Genomic DNA, 20190 nt, shown 5'->3' with positions numbered 1-20190 from the left:
CATGGCTCGCAGTCTCAGGTTTTACAGTAACAGGATTAGTTTCCGGGTTGTCTCCGGCCAAACATCTTGCTTGGCCCAAACTTCATCTGACTCAGAGTCCTTCCTGGTGGCCTGTGCATCTCTCAGCCAAGATGGATTACAGTGTGAGGGCTTCTGGACAGTTGGCAGGACACACCATCTCCTCCCTCCTCCTTTTGGCCCTCCCAAATTCTCCAGGTTAGTTTTGGGGAGCAGCACTGAGTTCTTTATGGGAACCTCCAGTTGTGAGACAATTCAGGCAAGCAGGTATCATTGTGCCTGGGCTAGGTAAGAGGTTTTGGTCAACGGTTCCTGAACAAATATGTGCCACACTCAGTCGTGTCTGAATCTTTGCAACCCATGGACCGTAGCCCATCAGGTTCCTCTGTCTATGGGATTTTTCAGGCAAGAATACTGGAGTGAATTGCCATTTTCTTCTCTAAGGAATCTTCCCAAACAAGGGATCGAACCATACATATATTTTAAGATGAATAACTAATCTTAGACAAGATGCCATCTAAGTTTTTCCCTATTCCTAGGAACATACAATATAGTAATATGATTGGATGATTCTTTTTATACATGCTTTGGAAACCACTAATTGGAATCATAGTTTCTACATATACAGGGAAAATGGACATTCAGAGAAATCCTCTCACTAGGAAATGAGGGAGAAGTCCAAAAATCTCCTCACAAACACAATCACCCAGATGGCCTCAAAATGAAAATAGTTGCTACACTCAGGCTTTTGGCTAATCGTTCTCCAGACTCTGGTCAAATGTAACCTCTTGCAAATTATCTCCCCAGTCATTACACCCAGGACAATTCTTGTCCCCTTAGTTCCTTATTCTATTAAATGTTGTCTTATTACTTTTAAATTGGTTTTTTGTTATATGTGAATCTTGTAGACCCAAAAATTCTCTGGAGGCTGGGTCTGTGGACTGTATATGGGTCTGTGGGCTGTATATGGCCATAATTCTATTAACAACAAGAATACATTATAGGACAGACTTTTTTAGAAATGCCACAGAAGCTGGGATGGCATCAAGGTATATTCAGTGTACAGTAAGTCAAAGCAAGGAAAGTATTCAACACTAACTATCAAATGTGCCATCAAACATAAAATATTCAACTGGAAATCCTTGATTACAAGAATGGAAAAGGAGGAACTAACCTGAGGTTACCATAAGTAAATTGCTGAGGAAGAAAAGCACAAGAGGAAATAAAAGGCAGATCCCTGGGAAAAAAGACATAACTAGATTCAGTTCTAGAGAAATAATTATTTTACACACCCATAAAAAGACAACCCAATTTTTAAAATGAGCAAAGAGTCTGAATAGACATTTCTTCAAAGAAGATATACAAAGGGCTGATAATCACATAAAAGGATGCTTACTGTCATTAGGAAAACACCAATCAAAACCACAGATATCACTTCAGAACCACTAGGATGACTAAAATCAAGACAGACAATAACAAATGCTGATGAAGATGTGAAGAAACCAAAATCATCGTACACTGCAGTTTATCAAACACTGCTGTATTTAAACAGTCATCATAAGACCGAGTAATTCCACTCCCAAGAAAAACGAAACGAAAACTGTCCATATGAACACTGTAAACAAATGTTCATTATTCTTAATAGTCTAAAGGAAAAAACAACCCAAATGTCAATCAACCGACAAACATAAAATATGGTATATTCATACAATGGAATATTATTCAGTGGTAAAAAAGAATGACATACTAATACATGCTACACAATGGAGGAACCTTAAAAACATCATTTTAATGGAAGAAGCCAATTACAAAAGGCCACATATTACAGGATTCAATTTATATGAAATGGACAGAATAGGTAAATCTATGCAGGCAGAAAGTATATTAGTGGTTACATAGGGCTTTGGCCACCTCATGCGAAGAGTTGGCTCACTGGAAAAGACTTTGATGATGGGAGGGATTGGGGGCAGGAGGAGAAGGGGATGACAGGATGAGATGGCTGGATGGCATCACTGACTCGATAAACGTGAGTCTGAGTGAACTCCGGGAGTTGGTGATGGACAGGGAGGCCTGGTGTGCTGCGACTCATGGGGTCACAGAGAGTCGGACACGACTGAGCGACTGAACTGGACTGAACTGAGGGCTAGAGAGAGATGAAAATAAGATGATAGCTAAAGGGTCTAAGAATTCTTCCTGATATGATGAAAATATTCTAAAACTGACTCCAGTGATGGCTGCATCTATGAATATACTAAAAATCACTGAATTGTACGGTTTAAATGAGTAATTTTATAATATGTGAATTATATTTCAATAAGCTTTTTTAAAAAGAAATTAATTCAGGAATATTCTACTTCAATTGTTAGGCTAGGAATTCAGCAAACTCAGTCCAGTAATTTCCTCTGCAACAAACCACCTTAAAATGAAACATTCAGCTTTACCTTAATGGCAGCAGTTCTCAAAAGAGTGCATTTAAAGCAAATACGGATGCCTGGGACCACTCCAAACCCACTGGATCAAAATCTCTATGATGGTGCATGGATTTTTTTAAGTTCCAGAGGTTAAAAGAGGAGAGAGGTGGGGCTTTAAAAGACATGTTGAAAACAAGTGGAGAAATCTGAATTTTTTAAAATTAAACTTATGTTAAACTTCTTGGATCTGGTAATATAGATGACTCTTGAACAACACAAGGGTTGGAGGTGCTGACATCTCCCAATCCCTCCCCAACCCCATGCAGTGGAAAATCCAAGTATAAATTTACAGCTGGTCCTCCCTATCCACAGTTCTGCATTCCAGGATTCAACCAACCATGGATCTGGTAGTATTAATGGGAAAAAAATCCATATATAATTAGGCCCACTCAGTTCAACTCCCTGTTGTTCAAGGGTCCATTATATATTGTGGTTATTTAGGAGACTATCCCTTGATCTTAGGAAAAATACTTGAGGGTGAGATAGCATAATGTTTGTTACTTGCTTTGAAATATTCAGGGAAAAAATATATACATATACACACAGATAAAACAAATGTGACAAAATATAAAGTTACAACCAAATTGGTCAATCTAAGCAAGTTTAATTGCCATTCTTTCCATTTTTATGTAAGTTTGATATTTTCAAAATAAAAAGTCGGGGAAGTTCCACAAATGATGCCAATTATCCCTATAGCCTAAAATCACAAACCTCAGGTCATATCAAGAAATCTTTTGATCCAAAAACTAACTTCCCACTGCTATAAGAAGACTTCTTCCCCTATCCCCATTTTCTTGGATGAACAAATGAACAAAGCTTTCTACTCCCTATATGCCAACCCAAAAGCTTTATGGTCCCAAAGAGTAGATGAACTCATCTTAATGGGAACATGCTTCTGTTATCATATCCTGAAAATTACTAGTCTGCCTTGTCTTACAGATGGAGGAAAGAGGGTTGAGATCAATAGAAAGTCAACGGATTCCCTAAGTAAAGAGGCAGGGCCACTGAGGGTAAAAGGGTACAAGACGCAACAACAGGCAAGAAAACAACTGGCCCAGACTAGACAGCTTAACCTGTTAGGTCTTGTCTACTATACAAAGCTAGACAAAGAAGAAGCTCATTCTTTCACCTAATATATACTGAAGTGCCTACTCTGTGCAAAACATGTTCCCTATCCACACGTACTAAATATGTATACCACAGAGCTACATACGGAAGCAACACAACTTCACAAGATTCAGAATCATTTCCATAAGAAAGCTCTTTCTCAGGAAATTTATTCATTAAAGTTAAAATCATACTGAATCTTTTTATTGACTCTCATTACATAGTCAGTACCAGTGACAACATGAGAGCACATTCAGAATATACTCTATTAAATTCCATTCTTTTCCATTGTTTGCTTTGAGAAATTAATCTAGCCAAACTCTAAAGGAAAAAAATAGCTGTGGTAATGACAAAAGACAATCAAGGATCCGTTCACAGAGGAAGGGAGCATCTGTACTAACACTCACCAAGCCAGCGGTAAGCGAAGGCGCAGACTGTCCAAGGGACTGATTCCTCATCCGCACCAGGTTAGACGCTTCTCCTGAAGACTGCCAAGTCACCTGCCCCACGCTGCTGTGTGCACTGCCGGACAAGGGGAGCAGCTGCTTACCTTCAAACACAATGTTTGGGAAATTAACAAATTATTAATTAACGAAATGAAAAAAATACAATGACAGCAAATGGATTAAAAGTACATTGATCCAAAGAAACGTGAAGCCCCTCCACATCCATTTTAGGATCTGTAGCCCTCTAAAAAACTCCACCTATGTTGGCGGTGGTGAGAAATCCAAGTGGAATACTGAACTGAGTCGATGATTTTTAATGCTCTGTAATATCCACCACCATGCCAGGGCCCAACTTCCAACCTAATAGGCTTGTTCCAACCTAACGCCCAACCTAGCAGGCCAGGAGTTTTCCAGTCCCTTCCATCCTACCTAGTTTCTCATCAACTCAGTGTGGTAAGAGTGGAGCTGAAAGCTTCTCCTAGACAAGTTTGGCCCTTAGGTTTCCAGAAGACAAACACTGAATCTCTGCTGCTCTTGCCAGATTCCATGTGTTCAGTCCAGGTTGACTGAATGCCTTAATCCCACTGAAAGACTGCAAGAAAGTCATTTATAAAGACTGAGCACCTAGAACTGCAATGACTTTCTAGCTGAGGTTCAAGTGCTATTCCAACCCCTTCCCTCACACCATTCTTCACATTGGTGCTAGTGATCTAATCAAAACAAATATGGTCTTGTCATCCCCTTCTCATGACTCTCTACTGTGTAAAGAATTAAGCCGCACTTTTTGTTGCTTTTTTAGTTTTGTTTTTAGGGTTTTTTGTTTTTATTTGGCAGCACCACGTGGCATGCGAGATCTTAGTTCCCTGACCAGAGACTGAACCCACACCCCCTTCAGGGGAGGCACAGAGCTTTAACCACTGGACTGGCAGGGAAGTCCTAAGTTACACTTTTAAAACTCTAAAAAGATCCTCCATAAATCCATATTATCTTCCTGGCCTCATCTCCTTTTCCAAACCCATTCACTCATTCAACTTCAATATTCTGCCCTGCATATTCACCTAGCTTTAATTTGATCACCAATTTACTTAAAAACTCTTCTTCTTCCTGCAAAATTCTATTCATCAGAGAAATAACCACTCTTATAAAGAGGTATGAGCAAAAAGTAGGTCTGGGTTTTGTTTTCGCTGTAACATACCCTTTTACTGCAAACAAAATGTGATGGAACTTATTTGGAGGGCAATTTAGCAAAACCTATTATAATTTTAATTTGAGTAAGCCTGGACATAGCATTCCATTTGTAGAAATGCAAAAGTAGACCAGAAAGTTAACCCTAGCAATGCTCTCACTATAATAAAATGGGGGATAAAATAAATGATCACTACAAATTAAATTATAATATCTCCACATAATGACATACTGAACCCATTAAAAATAATGAGGCAGCTCAACACTGCAGTCAGGAGAAATTGTTTAATGTTCTCAGTTGAGTGAAAATAGCAGAAAGGAAGTATATAGCATATGATCTTAATTTTTATTTTTAAAATAAAGTTTATATACTTACATAAGATTTTAAATGTATATTTAAATATAATGGAGTATATATAAATGGTTTGGAGGGAAAGAACAGAGAAAAAAGTAAAGATTTTCAACTTTGACATGAAGCATGTTACTGCACTCAAAATTTTTTATAACTGGCATATTTTACATTTTTCATCAGAAACAAAATTTAAAAAAAAAAATCTAGCTCTCTCTCAAGTCTGCTCTCAAATGCATGCTTTAATGAGAAGTCATTCCATAAAACCCTCCACAAAAAATAATACTGGTTCTCTACTGAAAACCTCCACAAGCCCGGAATAGAGCCTGCCTAGTTTCTTTTCTTCCTTCTGCAAATGTTGCCAAGCTCTCCAGGCAATCTGCTGATAGATGAGTAGCTATATAACCTAAAGGAAAATTAGTTTATTAACTTCCCATTCACATATCCAAAGGCTAGTATCACAATTCTATCTCTCTTCAAAATAAGTGCCTAATGGGGAAAGAGACTTACACAACAGCAGACAAAACCCACATGGCCATATACTAGTAAGGGCTTGAAGCTTACCAAGAAATGTCAAGAATTTGAGGAACACAAATAGCTTAAAACAAAAGGAACAATATGAACAAATGGAGCAACTAGCCGTTTAGTAAACAAATAACTCAGGGGAAAAAAACTTCTTAAAAATTCTAATTATTATTCTTACAATGATTTCAAGAGCCTATTTTTAAGAAATATTCCCAGTTAAAGATGGTTGAATGACCACATATTTGTATCTTCTGTCACCCTGGAAACTCCATTAAATGAGAATAAAGAGGGAATTCCCTGGCAGCCCAGGGGTTAGGACTCAGCACTCTCACTACAGGGGGCCTGGGTTCAATTCCTGGTCAGGGAACTAGGATCCCACATGCCAGAGGGTAACTAAGCCCATGCCACAGCTAGAGAGCCCACACCCTGTAAAGCCTGCACTCTGCAACTAGAGAAGACCCCATGTGCCACAGTGAAGACACAGCTGAGCCAAACAAAAGAAAACTTCAAGAAAATTTTAATTAAAAGAGTAAAAATCTATTTACTCATAGGGAATGAGAAGATAAAACACATCCTTGAAAGAAGAGCAGAACACTATGGAAAAAGAAACAAATAAGAAACAGCTCTATGTGATTAAAACATGAGAGCCAAAATAAAAGTCTCAATAGAAGGGTGAGAAGAGAAAACCAAAGGAATAGCCCTGAAAAGGAACAAAAGTACAAAGAAATTGATACTGTTCACTATAGGCCAAGGAATGTAATAGGATTCCTTTTCCTTCTTCAACTAAAGTCAAATAGATTCTTTTTTCATACTCTATTCACTGCTTAAAACCACGCCATGTTTTAATTGCTTCCTATTTAGGCATGACTTCCTTGTATTAATTTTTCCTTTGGAATCTTTTAAAACTTTTCTATGGAAGAGGCAGGGAGACACTATGGCCTTTGGAATGGATTTCAGAAATAGGAAAAAAAAAGAAAAGAAGCAGCAGCAAAGTTTGTGAAGTCTGAAGAAATAAACACAGAGCAAAAATCATATTGAAAGGGAATAACCAGTAATAATGGTCAATCAAGAAATATCTAGCAGGTTCATGAGGTTAGCATTCAGAGATGCCATGAGGAAACAGCAAAGAAAGGAAGACAGCATTACTCACAAGTGTTCTAGAGAAGACTATTACCACAGAAGAAGCTGTCAGGATGCCAAGTTAATTCACCCTTAAACATTGACAACACAGTCCCAAAAGTCTTCAAAAAAAGAAAAAAATTAGATACTTACCTGACAAAGAACTGGCCAGGCTTCCTCTCCGTAACTTACAGTCATCCTGACTAAGCTGTCGTTGAAGTTTAGCTTTTCCAGTGGATGAAAATATGTCAGGATTACTAAGCTTCCTGAAGAGCAGGGGACTACGTCCAGTTATCACATCCTTCAAAGGAAAAAAGAAAAAACAGTAAAACACACAAATCTTTAATGTCTTTTCTGAAAGTGCAAGAACTTTGTATTTAAACATCTCCACAACATTCATTACAGTTAGAAAGTGCCAACATTTTATATTTCCTATTGAACAGCTGAAGCCAGAAACAAATTTCTTAGTGACAACTGTTTCGGTGTGCCACGAATGATGTGAGACATTGATTACAAAATCCCAAAGGAAAAATAGGGGATGAGATTTCAAGGTGACACAATAAGGCACTTTGACAGGGTATATTATTCATAATGAGTACATGTCTACTTAAGCTTATTTACTTTTCTCCTTTTAGTCATAGTATATCCAATAAAGAAAAGCATATTTCAGTTTTTTAAAAATCATAAATAATAAAATACCTGTCACACAAAGTTACAAATATCCCTAACATTCAATTAATGCTGAAGTAAAACTCAGAGCCTTCTTTATATGTCTATAATACATATGTTTATAATTCTCCAGGCAAGAATACTGGAGTGGGTAGCCAGGCCCTCCTCCAGGAGGTCTTCCTGACCCAGGGGTGGAACCCAGGTCTCCCACTTTGCAGGAGGATTCTTCACATCTGAGCCACCAGGGAAGACCTTATGTTTCTATAATAGGAGCTAAATATATGTTTTCAGTGAAAAAGTATAATAGTACAAAGGAGGCAATACAGACAGTATGAAGTGCCTTCCCTTTGCCTTTAGTCTAGCCCATCCCACTCCATCCCAATGCCACTTCCTCCTCACCAGTAAGCATCAAGATGCAGACATTCTAAAGCAAACACTCACCTAATTAGCAGCATTAGATGAGAAAATATTATTTTTTAAAAAGGCAAGTGAGGCCTATCTTTTACATTTCAATGAAGGAAGCTACAACAAACAGAGACAAGCAGCACATCAATCTGACCTGAACAGTACAAAAAAAAAAAACAAAACTGAGAAGCATAAGGAGAAATAACTGAAATGTACCTTACCTGCCATTTTAAAAACAAGACACAAATATCTGATACCAGGGCAATACTAAAAGCCACAGGAAACGGAGAAACGTCTACCTCCTTGAGAAAAGATTTTTTTTAAAGCCTCTGGTCTTACATACTGTGACAGGTGGGTTCACACGCAGGAAAGCACAAATACTGGTTGGTAGTGGTTATCCAGAATATAATTTACAAATACTCCAGCATAAAAAGAGTGAAGATGAAAAACAGCTGAAGAGAAAGGGGGGAAAGCTGTTATCTTGGTTGTTGTTGTTTTGTTTCTCGTCACACGGCGCTGCTTGCAGGATTTTAGTTCCCTGACCAGGGATCGAACCTGGGCCCTCAGCAGTGAGAGTGCAAAGTCCCAACCACTGAACCTCCAAGAAAGTCCCGAGAAGAAAGTATTTTTAATATTGATAGTAAATGGATAAAAGAATATGGGGGATAGTAAGGCACCGTACCATTATTGGTAGCACTGAAAAAGACCCTGATGCTGGGAAAGACTGAAGGCAAAAGAAGAGGGCAGCAGAGGATAAGGTTGGATAGCATCACCAAGTCAATGGACATGAACCTGGGTGAACTCCAGGAGATGGTCAGAGACAGGGAGACCTGGAGTGCTGTAGTCCATGGGGTTACAAAGAGTTGGACACGACTAAGCAACGGCAACCCACTCCAGTACTCTTGCCTGGAAAATCCCATGGACAGAGAAGCCTGGTGGGCTGCAGTCCATGGGGTCGCTAAGAGCCAGGCACGACTGAGCAACTTCACTTTCACTTTTCACTTCCATTCACTGGAGAAGGAAATGGCAACCCACTCCAGTATTCTTGCCTGGAGAATCCCAGGAACAGAGGAGCCTAGTGGGCTGCCATCTATGGGGTCGCACAGAATCGGACATGACTGAAGCGACTCAGCAGCAGCAGCAGCAGCGCAACTAAACAACAACAACCATTGAAGCAATTGATGTGTCCAGGCAACTGCATCAGGAATGAGCAGGAAGAAAGGGGAATTGGAAGAAGTCAATGCAAAAAGAGAAAGCATCAAGGCAGCAGCCTATATTACCACCAAGTGGTGTGACAAGGATGAACAGTACTTATGCATCAAGTAGAAACCATGAAGAAATCAGGGTTTGGGCACTAACGCTGATAACCCATCTAAAAGGGCTGGCCATCCATAGAGGGAGCACTCCAGCAAGCAGCTGTGGATGGAGGGAAGTGAGGAGGCCTTACCAGGTACCAAGGAGAAGGAATATCCTACATGAAGGCAATGGAAAGGAAAATACTCCCAAAATAACTTACAAATGAGCTAAATGACAGCCAGCACTTGGATGCCTGCTTCACTATATGGATGAACAATTAGTCTTAGGCACAAAAGGACTGGCAACCAACAGGACTAGATCAGCATCAGGTAAAAGAAAGTCATATCCTTTTCAATCTCCCTATTCCCTATAGCATACTAAAGAAAAGAAGCCAGAGGAGAGGAAAAATGAAAGCAGATTATGCATCTTCTTATTCCAAGTCTCCCCTATCAAGACTCTGCAAAGGGAAGGAAATGTTGATTAAATAGGAAATGAAATTTAACTTTTAAACCAGGACATCCTTTTAATTTTAGTATATTACTCATTTCAAAAATGTACATATAACTAAGCATATAACTTAAAAAGAATTTTTGCAAGTTAAACATATCCATGTAACCACCATCAAGATTTTAAAAAAAGAAACATAACCAAGCACTTTCTAGAAAGCTCCCTGTGCTCCCTTTCAGTCACTACACTATCTCCCCAGGATAATTACTATCCAGGCTTCAAACGGAGATGAGTACATAAATAGTTCACTCTTTATGAACTATTCTGTACCTTGCTTCTCTTGCTCAGCTAGCTAGACTGGACTTATTTATTTATTTTTCACTGAAGGATAACTGCTTTACAATATTGTGTTGGTTTCTGCCATACCACAACATGAATCAGCCATAGGTATACATGTCCCCTCCTTCGTGAACCTCCCTCCACCTCCCAGCCTTTTCCACCCTTCTAGCCTGTTAGGGAGCCCTGGTATGAGTTCCCTGGGTCATATAGCAAATTCCCACTGGCCATCTATTATACATATGGTAGTTACACTGAACTTTTTAAAACAGTAGAACATTATTGGATTTACTGAAGAATTTATTAAAAGACAAGAAAAGGGAATGAAGCAAATAAAACACATGGTCTAAGAGAGAAAGAAAAGGGGCATGGGAAGAGGAACTTCCTTTCTATAATATAACTTCCAAACTAACTTACTTCTTGCAATTTTCTAGTTCCTATTTCTAGTCTCTTATGAGAGATCCAGCCAAATCACATGTTTTGCAGGTTCAATAGCGTATTACTGTACCCTTAAGCCGCCCCCTTCTGCTTAAACTCGATCAAATTTCTATCTGGTTCCTAGCATTTCTACAATCAAATGATTTTTCGGCAAAATAGGGAGTTAAGGAGGGGAAGGAACCTAGGATGACTTCCAGGATTCTGGCCTGGATAGTATCCCAGAAAATACAGGAAGAGAAACAAGGTTACAAATAAAAAACTCTTATGGCAGTATTAACGTAACTACAAATTACAGTATTCTTCCAATAATTATTAGGAAACTATAAATGCTTAACATGAAAGAAATTAAATAAAGGAGACATGAATAACTTTCTTCAACTACATGAGGGCTTTCTCCTCTGCTATAGGAAGAGTAAACTTCTTACCTCACAGGCCAGAACTAGAAATACTGGACAAAAATAACAAAAGGAGAAGTAGGTTTAATTATAGGAAGAACTGCCTAACAGTGAATAGGCTATCTTAAAAAGGACGAACTCTGCCCCTAGAATACTGAAAAAGTAAGGTGAAAGTTGGCCTAAGCTGTGATCCTGAAAATGTGGTCCCAGACCAGGAACATCAGCATCAGCAGTGAACTTGTTAGAAATGCAAATTCTGGAGTCCCACACCAGATCTACTAAAACGGAAAATCTCAGGGAGGGGACCAGCAATCTGTGTTTTAACAGGCCTTCTAGGTAAGTCCAAAGCACACTAAAGTTTGAGAACCACCAAACTAAACAAAAACTTTCAGTATGATTCCACCAACACACACACATGTTGATCAACTGTGAGAATTGTGTCACAAATTACTTGAAATTGATTTAAAGTACTCAATCAGTATACTCTCAATTAAATGAAAGCAAGTTCCTGGTCAATACTACAATAAAATCGGTTCACTTATGTTACAATGTTTCTTACGTGAGATTTTTTAAAAGGCAGAATTACAGCTTGCATGCCAGAAATTACACATAATTTGTATTTATCTATTGTAGCAACACAGTAACAATAACATACCTACTATATGACATGTAAATTTCGACTATCAAATAAAAGGTTGAAAATTGCCTGACTACAAAATCTCTACATGCTCCTCCCAACCCTAGAGCTTATTGCTTTCTCTTGAGTCCTCACAGAATCCTCCCCACCTTGGTCAGAACTATCTCCGTCCCCCACAATACTAAAGCAAATCTCAAGCTAACTTTATACACAAGGCTAGTGCTGTGTTTATACTATATAATGCTTTAAGGATAGGACTTCCTTCCTTGACTTCCCTGTAGCTCAAACAGTTAAGAATCTGCCTGTGATGCAGGAGATCAGGGTTCAATTCCTGGGTCGGGAAGCTCTTCTGGAGACGGGAACAGCAATCCACTCCAGTATTCTCACCTGGAGAATTCCATGGACAGAGAAGTCTGTTGGGCAACAATCTGTGGGGTCACAAAGAGTCAGACACGACTAAGCAACTAACACAAACACACAAGGATAGGATTCAGTTCAGTTCAGTCGCTCAGTCGTGTCCGACTCTTTGTGACCCCATGAATCACAGTACGCCAGGCCTCCCAGTCCATCACCAACTCCCGGAGTTCACTCAAACTCACGTCTTTCGAGTCAGTGATGCCATCCAACCATCTCATTCTCTCTTGTCCCCTTCTCCTCCTGCCCCCAATCCCTCCCAGCATCAGAGTCTTTTCCAATGAGTCAACTTTTCACATGAGGTGGCCAAAGTACTGGAGCTTCAGCTTTAGCATCATCATTCCCTGCAAAGAACACCCAGGGCTGATCTCCTTCAGAATGGACTGGTTAGATCTCCTTGCAGTCCAAGGGACTCTCAGGAGTCTTCAACACCACAGTTCAAAAGCATCAATTCTTCGGCGCTCAGCTTTCTTCAAAGCCCAACTCTCACATCCATACATGACCACAGGAAAAACCATAGCCTTGACTAGATGGACCTTTGTTGGCAAAGTAATGTCTCTGCTTTTCAATATGCTATCTAGGTTGGTCATAACTTTCCTTCCAAGGAGTAAGTATCATAGGATTAGATGTAATCAAAGGCTTCACAGCTAAAAAACAGAAGTCTACACACTAAAAACTTGTCTATCAGGCTAAAAACCTGGGCTTGCAACACAAGTTGTCTTATCCCATATGAATGGTAATTTAATAGGTGAAGAGAAGTCCATATACTGTGACGGATTCTTCCTGACGTACCCTGCCAAGAGTCAAACTCAGGCGCCACACTAATCAAAGTACATTCTCTTAATCCCTATTAAAACCTTTGCTTGATGTGCATATACAAAAAAAATATAAAAAAGTACTTTGACCCATGCCTCAGGCATATCAAAGACAATGTATGAAAAATAACTCTAAATGGATTATAAATCTAACTATAAAATCTAAAAGTATAAAACTTCAAAAGAAAATACAAGAGTAAAATGTTTATACTTTGAGTTAGATAGCATTGTTAGATAACACAACAAAGCATAAGTTTAAAAACGAACAAATTTATAGACGTCATCAAATTTAAAAACTACTCTTCCAAAGATACTGTTTAAAAAGTGAAAACAAATCACACAGGAGGAAAAATATTTGCAAAACATATCTGAGAAAACATTCAGTAATAAGCCAATTTTTTAAAAAAAGTGAGAAAGAAACCTAATAGACATCTCAGCAAAGAAAAAGCAAATATGGCAAATGACACCATTCTCAACATCATTCATCATTACGGAGATAAAAATTAAAATCAAGTGAAAAACAACATAGGCAAAATGGTGGAGTAGACAGTTCCCAACCTAAAATTACCCCAGAGAAACACTGAAAAACAGGCAGAAACTGTCAGAACCACTTTTGTCAGACTCTGGGAAATAGAAGATTTACAACAACCATGAGAACTGAATCAAGAAGTCAACCTAAAAATGGTGGGAAAGCTCTGTGGCGTTTTCACTCGCCCTCACCCTACTCATTCCTTGATGTGGAGGCAATCGTGAAGACATCAGTTGGGATCCCAGAGTGGGACCCTGGCCCCTGGTACCAGAAGGACAAGAGGAGATCTCACTTGTACATTATTACATCTGTTCTAACTCACCTGGGGGCTACCCGGAGGACTGACACAAGGAACTCCTCTCTATTTCAACTAACTTGGAATCTTCTCAACGTGGAAAAGCAGCAAGCACTGCTTAAAACCCCGTAAGGTGACCCAAACACCCACAGCCACCTGGGCAAAGGATTAACAATGAGACATACAATTGACTACCTGAGATCTGGGCAGGAAAAGGGAGAGTTTCTTTGGGAAATTAGGGTAATAACAAACACCTGTGTATATAAAGTAAATTAGAAAGCCCAGGGTGAAATGCATGCTCAGGAAAGACTGAAAAGATTTTAAGCTTTCATCTCAAGCTGATCCCTGGACTCAACACAAGTCTGGCTAAAGGCCAAAGGAGTCAAAAAGTCAATCTGCAAAAACCAGCTTGTTTGTATGTTTGTAAAACAAACATATTGATTGTATGTTTGTTTGTTTGCTTAGCTCCTGGCAATCCAGAAAATCTTAATCAAAATACAAGCTAAGGAACAGAGACTTCAGTATCACACACAGCAAGAAATACAATTTCTACAAAAAAGGCTGGGAAAATTCACTAGACACATGAACAACTACAGCCTTCAATATTCAAAAAATAGCAAAACCTGGGGAAAGGGGAAACACTGTATTCCCGAGTTGCCAATATTCAAATCTCTACTTTTCGACAAAAATAATTTTTAAAAAACACAAGACGTATAAAGAAATAAGAAAGTATGGTCCACTCAAGAGAGTCAAAATACATTAACAGAAAACATCCCTGAGGAAGCCCAGTATTCCATTTTGCAGAAAACTTGAAATCTATTGTCTTAAATAAGCTCCTATCACTAAAGGAAAACATTTGCAAAGAATTAAAGAAAATCAGGAAAACAATGTATGAACAAAACAAGGACTATCAAGAAAAAGACAAATTATAAAAGGGAATCAAATAGAAATTCTAGAAATAAGAAAACCAATAAATAAGTGAAAAGTTCAGTAGGGGGTTCAATGGCAAATTTGAGAAAGCAAAAGACATAATCAGCAATCTCGAGGACAAGATAATTAAAGCTATATAGTCTGAGGAACAAAAAGAAAAAAGAGAATAAAGTGAAGAGAGCCTAAGAGATGAGGGGTTCATCTTCAAAAGAAACAATTTATGCATTAAGGGACTCCCAGAAGAAGAAGAGAGAAATGGGAAGAATACCTGAAGAAGTAACTGCCAAAAACTTACCAAATTTGATGCGATATGAGCCTACACGTGCAGAAGCACAATGAACCTCAAGTAGGTTAAACTCAAACAGAATTTGAGTCAAAACATGTCATTACCAACTGTTGAAGCCAGCAACAAAGAGAAAATATTCAAAACAGCGAGAAAGATGCATTTCATTATGTACAGGGGACCCCCAATCAAAGAGCAAAAAGCAGACGTCGTGTGCCTTCTATTGAAAGAACACACTACCACCCAAAATCTTGCCAAAGGAATTGAACCTGAGACTGATTAAGCCTCTCTATCCAGCTGTAACTTGCAGGCAATACAAAGGACCTGAAACATTTTGAAATGCACCATAACTATGAATCTAGACTATGGGAAACCACAGGTCAAATGTTCCAAGGTTTTTCAACATACAGACTTTAAAGAAGAGATGAAAGGAAAACGTATAAATTAAAAGAGACAAACACATCTAGTTTTTTAAAATGGGCAAGACTAAACTGTAATGTCTTAGATGTAAACTTAAAGAGAAATACAAAGAAAGGCTTAAGTCAGAATGTGCTGTGCTATGCCTAGTCACTCAGTCGGGTCCGACTCTTTGTAACCCTATGGACTGTATAGCCCACCAGGCTCCTCTGTCCATGGGATTCTTCAGGCAAGAATACTGGAGTGGGTTGCCATGCCCTCCTCCAGGGGATCTTCCCAAACCAGGGACTGAACCCAGGTTTCCTGCATTGCAGGCAGATTCTTTACCATCTGAACTACCAGGGAAGCCCTAGGTCAGAATACTGATTACTTTTGCAGAGACAGAGGGACTATGATTGGGAGGGCCACAGCAAGAAGAGTTTCCTGAATGGCTGGTAAAATTCTGCTTGATTAATGGCGTTCATTTTACAATTCACTAAATTATCCTTTTGTTTTTGACTGCTTTTCTGTACTTATTGTATTTGACAATAAACAATTAAATAGTAAAAAAGAAAAAAAGGAGGAGGAAAGAAAGAAGAAAATTCACAAAACAAGTGATCTGCTACAAAAGGAATACTTTGCTACACATAAAGTTACAGTAGTGACAAAGAACAAACCAATAAAAATACATAGAAACAAACATTTAGTGAGCTCCAATACAAACTAGGCAATTTATAACCGTAAGAACAACATGGTTAAATAGACACTGCTATCCCCATTTCAAATCCAAACCTACTAAGCTATTAAGAGAATTCAAACCTAAAGTATATTTATCTCCCTGTATCTCACTGTTTGCTGAACCCAGGGTAGGCAAGGCACAAGTGGGGAAGCTGGAAGAAAACTCAAGGAACTGCAGACATGTTTCTTCTCTCCGGGCTAGCGCGACAGCCGTAAGGCAGACACACTGTATTCTCTTGAGGTTGACCTAGCAGATGCAGACATAATGCAGCCTCAAGGGCTTTTCAGGTGGAGCTTATAGATGTTTGCAGAACAAAGGTGGCCGGTGGCCAAGGGGGTATGTTGTGAAGTGTGTGTGCAGGGCTATAAGTGACCTCAGCTGTTACATAACCATGTATTTACAAAACATGGGGCGAGAGCGAGAGGCCGTGGGTCCAAAGAGTCTCATCACTGCTATCTTGGCTAATCTGCTCTTTCCCTACAATACTTCTTCACCATATTCTATTTCTAAATGACAATTTTAAAAAAAACTCACAACAATCAATAAGAAAAATAAAAAGAAACAGTTTATGAGAAAAACGAAGTTCATAACTAAGGAAGTCACAGAAAACAAAACTTCCAAGTAAATACTAAATCTGTGAAGAGATTCTCAACCTTGCTAATAATCAGGAAAATGTATTTAAAGCACTGAGATGCCATCTAAACCTAGAAAATTAACAAAAAGTGATAACACCAAGAGTTGTCAAGGACACAGCGAAACATCAGTGGTTAAAGCACATACAGGTACAAACACTGAAAAAAGCAATCTGGCAACAATATCCTGTAAGAGAAACTCCTGCACATGTGCACAAGGAGATTAAGTACAAGAATGTTTACTGTAGCGCTGGAAAATGGAAATCACCTAATGGTCCATTATTATAACAAAATGTGCGATGTGCTGTGCTTAGTCACTCAGTCCTATCCGACTTTTTGTGACCCCATGGACTGTAGCCTGCCAGGCTCCTCTGTCCATGGGGATTCTCCAGGTGAGCATACTGGAGTGGGTTGCCATGCCCTCCTAAAGGGGATCTTCCCAACCCTGTGATAAAACCCAGGTCTCCCGCATTGCAGGCAGATTCTTTACATCCCTGCCACCAGGGAAGTCCAATTAAAAAAAAAAAAAGTTTACATATTACAAATTATTCTTTCAAAAGAATGCTATATAGCAGTTTAAAATTGATGAAATTAATCTAAATGTGTTAAGATAACACAGATCAAGGTAAGTAAACTTCAGCTGGTAGGCCATGTCCTACCCACAGTCTGCTTATGTCTACCCAGGGAGCCAAAAGAAATTTTTACATTTGTAAATAGTTGGAAAACAACAGAACAAGATTTTGTACAATAGTATTCTCAATATGACAAATATGGAAATTACATAAAATTCTAATTTCAATGTCTCTATATAGTCTATTGAAATATAGATAAGTTCATTCATTGGGATATTGTCTTAGGGATGCTATCATGCTACAACAATACAGTTGAGTATGTAGTTGTGAAACAAACAGTATGACAAAGCCTAAAATATTTATTATATTGCCCTTAACAGAAAAAGTGTGCTGATCTGGGACATATAATTCTCACAAACAATGCTGAGTGGAACAAGGTTAGAGAGCAAAAGTATACATATAATAAATAATTTATATAAAATTTAAAAACAAGTATTCCTACATCTATATTATCCCTGTTTTGCTGAAATACAGGCAGAGAAGCTATGTGGCTTATTCATCTCCCAACAAATCGAAGGTTAAAGGATTTGTGCCTCTGCTGCCAGGTCTGCCCTTAAGAAGGGTGAACATAACATTAATATTGGTAAGCAACTAAAACAATATCACAGAATTTTAAAATGTGGTTTCCTTGGTCCATATTTGCTATTAAATACATTCTAAAGCCTAGGGAGACTATAACACATTCTAAACCAGTTACTTAGAAGGAAATTCACAGAAGTTTCCCTAAGGGCTTCCCTGGTAGCTCAGGTTGTAAAGAATCCGCCTGCAGGAAACCCCGGGTTGATTCTGGGTCAAGAAGATCCCCTGGAGAAGGGACAGGCTTACCCACTCCAGTAGTCTTACCTCGAGAATCCCCATAGACAGAGGAGCCTGGTGGGCTAAAAGGAAAAATATACAAATTAAAGCCACTTTTTCAAGCTGAACAAAATAAAGGACAGTTCAATAATGCCAACAAATCAAAGGTCAAGACATACCTTTTTCTATTTCTTTCTGAAACCAGATAAGAACACTGAAAAACATGAACCCTATACTCACATATTCTATGCATGTATCCTAAAAATATAATAATTAACCACTATTGAGCACTCATCGGTATCAGGCTTTATAGTAAGTGTTTTACACGGATAAACTTATTAAATCCTAACAAAGAAATTGGTAATGAAATTATCTCCACTACATACACATGGGGTGATTAAGGCTTAAAAAATTTAAGTAACTTGCATCAGGTCACAGAGTTGGACTCTAAGGTCAGACAATGACTTAATCACTATACATTCACTCAATGTATTTCTTTAGTATCTCCAATATACATGTCTAGAAACTGGAGATACAGCAGTAAGGAAAAACCAATTCAAATTCATATCCTCATGAAGCATATATCCTAATATGTGAGAATAACAATAAATAACAAATATGTGACAGTCACAGGTGAATAAAGGACATAATAGAAAGAGGAGACAGGAGTGACTAGGAGTGCTACTTTAAAAAAGCTGATCAAGGAAGGCCTCTTTGAGGAGGTGATATCTGAACAGAGACCTAAATGAAATGAGGAAGCCAGTCATATAAACATATCCAGAGGAAAAACACTTCAGGTAGAGAAAAATACCAAGTATAGAAGTCCTCAAATAATTTTTAAAATGTCCTCAGGGAAGAGCATGCTTAATATACCTTGAGACCATCAAGGCACCCCCTGTGACTAGAGCACAATAACAAGAGGAAGAGAAGGAAAAGAGGTTTGAGAAGGCCTAGAGGCAGATCACGTAGGCACCTATAGGACAAAGCAAGCACCTTCAACTTCGATTAACTGTGATGGAAAGCCACTTTCGACTAGAGAGGGTGACAGATTTTGACTTTAACTTTTACAGGATGATACTGCTCTTGCTGTGTACAAATTATCATTATCATAGTTGGGGGGGAGGGTAGAAGAATAGAATCAGGAAGACAGGTTAGGAGACTTTTATAGTAACCCAGATGGAAGATGAAAGAGGCTAATATTAGACTACTGATGGAACTAGTAGGGAAAAGTCTCATGCAGTTTGAATACTGCACCAACCAGAACTGATGGGCTGAATGTGGAGTATGAGGTTTAGAAAAGAATCAAAAACAACTTCCATATTTTGCTCTGAGTGAATGATTTTGTTGTTTAGTCGCTCAGTAGTGTCCGACTCTTTGCGACCCCACAGACTGCACCATGCCAGGCTTCCCTGTCCATCACCATCTCCCAGAGTTTGCTCAGACTCATGTCCATTGAGTTGATGATGCCATCCAACCATCTTATGCTCTGGTCACTCCTCCCTCACTCCTGCCCTCAATCTTTCCCAACATCATGGGCTTTTCCAGGGAATCAGTTCTTCACATCAGGTGGCCAAAGTAATGGAGCTTCAGCTTCAGCATCAGTCCTTCCAGTGAATATTCAGGACAGATCTCCTTTCGGATGGACTGGTTTGATCTCCTTGCAGTCCAACAGTCTCTCAAGAGTCTTCTCCAACACCACAGCTCAAAAGCATCAATTCTTCAACATTCAGCCTTCTTTATGGCCCAACTCTCACATTTGTTCATGACTACTGAAAAAAATCAAAGCTTTGAGTATATGTACCTTTGTCAGCAAAGTGTTGTCTCTGCTTTTTAATACTCTGTCTAGGTTTGTCATAGCTTGAATGATAGTGCCATTTATTGACATGG

General features: G+C 38.8%; 1 protein-coding gene across 3 annotated transcripts in view; it reads right to left on the bottom strand.

Annotated features, from left to right (window-relative positions):
* The window catches only part of MAST2 (microtubule associated serine/threonine kinase 2), a 198977-nt gene that overhangs the window by 169125 nt on the left and 9662 nt on the right, over positions 1–20190 (bottom strand). For all 3 annotated transcript variants that reach the window (XM_018043679.1, XM_018043683.1, XM_018043687.1), the window contains exons 2-3: positions 7374–7521; positions 4004–4146 (exon numbers count right to left, since the gene is read on the bottom strand). In XM_018043679.1, coding sequence (XP_017899168.1) covers positions 4004–4146; positions 7374–7521 — 291 coding nt within the window. The remainder of the gene's footprint in view (positions 1–4003; positions 4147–7373; positions 7522–20190) is intronic.

The sequence above is a fragment of the Capra hircus genome, chromosome 3 (assembly GCF_001704415.2).
Source record: "Capra hircus breed San Clemente chromosome 3, ASM170441v1, whole genome shotgun sequence".
Lineage (NCBI taxonomy): Eukaryota > Metazoa > Chordata > Mammalia > Artiodactyla > Bovidae > Capra > Capra hircus.
This window is presented reverse-complemented; position numbering and strand designations above follow the sequence as displayed.